At 34.0% G+C, this 4,412-nt stretch overlaps 1 protein-coding gene across 1 annotated transcript in view; it reads left to right on the top strand.

Moving 5' to 3' along the window:
* LOC107593515 (exocyst complex component 6-like) overlaps positions 1 to 4,412 on the top strand; it is a 65,328-nt gene that overhangs the window by 48,258 nt on the left and 12,658 nt on the right. The window contains exon 19 of the mRNA XM_016283254.1: positions 3,393 to 3,494. Coding sequence (XP_016138740.1) covers positions 3,393 to 3,494 — 102 coding nt within the window. The remainder of the gene's footprint in view (positions 1 to 3,392; positions 3,495 to 4,412) is intronic.

Genomic DNA, 4,412 nt, shown 5'->3' with positions numbered 1-4,412 from the left:
GCGTGTTAGAACGAGCCGTTTTAGGTAGGCGTGGTTGACTCTTAACTTTTATAAAGAATATCTCTTTGGTTTTGAGACTTTAGTCTTTGCAACTTTACAGATCTTCTTTATGCACCAAGAGCTTGTAACACTCCAAAGAGAAAGGAAAACTTGAAATCGCATCACATGACCCCTTTAACACAATGGGATGAGACAAATGGTTAGCCATTTTGTTAATCACTATTTCCAGTTCAGTTTTTATTTCCGCCGTTGTGGTGGGTTCGGCCCACAGTCAAATCTCATTGGTCCAATAATCCACTTCACATCAGTTATTTTAGTATCATGGAGATACTATTATAGCTGTTATTAATATTTTGAATTAGTTTTCATTTTTATATTTCCCGTTTCCATTTTAATTTAAGTTGAGGTTTTAGTAATTTAGTGTTTTTGCCATTTTTATTAGTTTTATAAATCTTTTTCTGCCTATATAGTTTTTATTCGTTTGGGTTTTAGTTTTCGTTCTACATTAATTAAACTAATTGAAATATATATTATTCCAGTTAACATTGATTTTACTTCAAGTAACAATTTTTTATGGTTTAAGTTTTTATTTTTAATGAAATATAATAACCTGTGCCTCTTGCCTGGATAAGACTTATATTTGTGGTGCAACATTTACATTTCTTGTGCAAAATAGTTGCATTTATATAAGCAACTTTTTTTATGTGTATTTATTCTTTACCATTTTTGGTCTAAGAGAGCATCTAAAAGAGTTTAAAATGTGATGAATTTTTATAGGGTCTGCTTTTATAGTCCTGATTTTCAAAATGTTTTTATATCTCTAGAAGTATAGAATAATGTCCATGCATTCTGAATTTATTGTCTTTGTGTTTTTTATTTATGATAACAGAATTGGTTGTGGTGCTTGAGTGTTTTATGTTGCTTACACACAAAATAATACAAGTGAAATATTTAGTCTTTTTTATAGTGTGAGTTGTCTAATGGATATCATCACGGATAACATGATAATAACAGGGGGTTCGTTTTTGTGAAGAGCTTTGTTTGCATTTTTTGCTTTGGATAGAATAACTAAATGGAACTGTTTATTCATTTCTTTGCTAGTTATCAGCATGTACTGGTGGAGCAGCTGTTGCATGAGGTTTATGTGTGTTTGGCGTCTGGTATTGTCGGATTTGACTGGTCTTTCACCTTTTTCCTCTTTACAACCCTGCTCGTTTTGAGCGTGTTGGCTTGCATGAACGACTGCTGTAGATACGAGACTAGATGTTTCTGTATGTTTGTGTCTGAATTGAAATCCATCAGATGGTGGATTTTCAAGAGATGGAAAACCTTTGTCATCTCCATTTTGCGTCATTACTTCCACTGATTTAGATTTTAGGTGTTAAGGATGGTTTTATGAATTATGGAAGTGAATAAACATACACTTCCAAAGGTATCTATGTGCTTACTTTCATACATTCACTTAAAAGTAGTTCACCTTTTCTGTCACTACTTACTCAACCTCATGTTGTTCCAAGCCCAATGTTTTTCTGTCCTCGGTGGAACAAAAAAAGAGGAATTTTTAAAGAACAACCAGGCTGATCTTTTAAAATTAATTGAATGTGGAGCTGCACATACAAAGCTATATTATCAAACAAAGCTATATTATGATATAACACTATCAGAAGACTTAAACATAGAGTATGAATCATATGGACCACTTTTATTCCCTTTTTTTGTCTTTTAGTTCTTGACAGACCATTCACATTCACTTTAAATATACGGAAACAAGCAGTCTGTCAAGTCTGAATGCAGTCTGAATGGTCTGTCAAAATACTACAGTAGGCACATTTCCATTACAGATTTGCGCAAAACGTTAGCGATATTTTATAAATGTTGATAAAAAAGTATTGCGAAATGATGAAATTAACCAATGTTATGCAACTAAAACGTACATTTTTCCTCTCGTGATAAGTCATGGCAACGGATTTTGGTGGGATTTTGACGGATTTTGGCTATATTTATTCGAAGGAGGCGTATGCGTGCATCTTTACAGAAGCAGCGCGGAGAGCCGCTTCAGAAACATGCGTGGCGCAGCTGGTATAAACACAAGCATTGGCTAGAGTTGCCGCAATCAGCTACAGTGGCCGTATCAGAGCCACACTGCGCTGCAGACGTGTGCAGTGTAAATTGTCTAAGCATTAATGGCAGGAAAGCCCCTTATACTCGAGAGTATGAAGTGTTTCTTGGAGGTTATAGTACATTGAAGAATGATCATATGATTTTTTACATGTGACCTGTAAATGCGGAAAAAAAAAACGTTTCCATTGCAGTTTTGCGAAATATTCCTTTTTCGAAAAACCACCTTATGCAAGCGTAATTTTTTTTTTTGCAATATATGGGAGTTTTTACGAATTTGACGCGTATTTTCAATCCGCAATTTTAATTTGCGCGATTTGAAGGGTAATGGAAACGCAGCTAGTGATTTTGAACAAATGAAAATGATTTTTCAGTTTAGGGGGAAAATTGAATTTAGTGAAATTTAATAGCAAATTTTGAAATTTGAAATTTGTTTTAAAATTAATCCTACACCAAATATTTTTTCTGTGTGTATATATACGAGTCCGACCAGATTTAAAATTTCTGAATTTGCTGTGGCTTTTCTCCAAAAAATAGCTGCAATATTTGCATTTTTGTTGTGTTTTTGCAGTAAAAACACACCAATAATCATGATGTACTTTTGTAATTAGTGTTAATGACAGTAAGATTAAAATTCTGTAAATATTTTTGTACATAATTACTGAAACTGTTTCTGGTTCCCCATGCACATGATAATGGTCACACTAGTATTGAAATATATATAATTCTGCTTTTCTTAAAATACAGAAATGTATTGAACACAATAGCTTGCACATTGTCACTGGATCAGTATTTAATCAGTGACCATATTATAAATGTTAAATTGAATAAATGATTTCATGTTTTTACAATTGAACAATTATATTGTCTATGATTTATATCGTCTGAAATATTTAAATAGTGCATATTCAATAAAATAATGTACTTATTTGAATCTAATCTAGGCTAATGGTGAAATCGGGCATTACGGGCACAATATGTATTGATTTATTAGTTGGCACTCTAAATTATGTATTGTTATTCGCTACATTTTTATAAGATAATATACGAAAAAATTAATTTGGGCTTGGAGCAATATTTTAGGGTGAAACTGCTCAGAGATACTTCTAAATTAGCCATTACTTTATGTTCTTAGAGTGACACAGACCCTGATACTAACTTTGGTTCATACTCTGAATTCATGAAGACTTGGAGATAGAAAAGCACTGATGCCGTGTGTAGCTGAGGACACCTGTACTAACAGTTTGTTGGTGTGTTTGTGTGCCATTCCTCAGGGTAAGGTGGCACAGACGGCGTGCATGTCTGCCTGTAAACACCTGGCCACGTCACTGATGCAGATGCTGCTGGATACTGAGCTCAAACAGATCAGCATGGGAGCCATTCTCTGATTTGTCTGAATTGTAATTTATAGTGTGTCAGTGGATAGTTGACAGGGAGATGTAGGAAATGTGAGGTCACATGCATTTGGGATGTAATCAAGGTCATACATGCACTTTCATTCAGACTGAAACAGTAATCTGTCTTTTTTAAATGTTTAAAACACTCCAACTGAAATCTTACCAGTCCTGTTTTTGTAGTTTGGCCTCGTCCAGCATACATACACATTAATGGGACCACACGTGGCCTCAGTGCACTTGCTCTAAAGGACAGAGGTGACATGCAACATGAATTTAGTCCTTAAAATATTTAATTTTGCATCTTGTATACTTAAAGACTGCAGCTCAACTATGCAAAAAAACTAAAAAACACTGTAGATCAATTGTAAGTGCACACGAACACAGTGATGTGATCTCAGGGCTCATGGTAGGTCTGTTATCATTAATAAAATCTTTGTGAGGAAAATGTCTTAGCTGGCTGCACAAACTTTAAACCAGTGTAGTTCACTGAACAACACAAATTATTCTTCTCATAAATGGTCATACTCTATTACAAAGCTTTCTGGAACACTTGATTCTTACGGTTTATCCAGCATTCATCAGTCAGAATATAAATACAAAATGATAGCTAATCTGAATAACTGACAGATTTTCAACATAGCTGAGCTAGTTTTACCACCATCAGTCTGATAAATATGATCATCTAATTTTAGAAAACCATAGATTGAGTGAGTTAGTTATGATCATCTGGTTTTAGAAAACCATAGATTGAGTGAATCAGTTAGTTACTTGTGATCATCTAGTTTTAGAAACCTATAGATAGTGAGTTAGTTATGATCATCTGGTTTTAGAAAACCATAGATTGAGTGAGTTAGTTATGATCATCTAGTTACAGAAAACAGATTGAGTGAGTGACTG

The sequence above is a fragment of the Sinocyclocheilus grahami genome, unplaced genomic scaffold, assembly GCF_001515645.1.
Source record: "Sinocyclocheilus grahami isolate Dianchi unplaced genomic scaffold, SAMN03320097.WGS_v1.1 scaffold172.1, whole genome shotgun sequence".
Taxonomy (NCBI): domain Eukaryota; kingdom Metazoa; phylum Chordata; class Actinopteri; order Cypriniformes; family Cyprinidae; genus Sinocyclocheilus; species Sinocyclocheilus grahami.
Note: the sequence above shows the minus strand (reverse complement) of the source record. Positions and strands in the feature narration are given on the sequence as shown.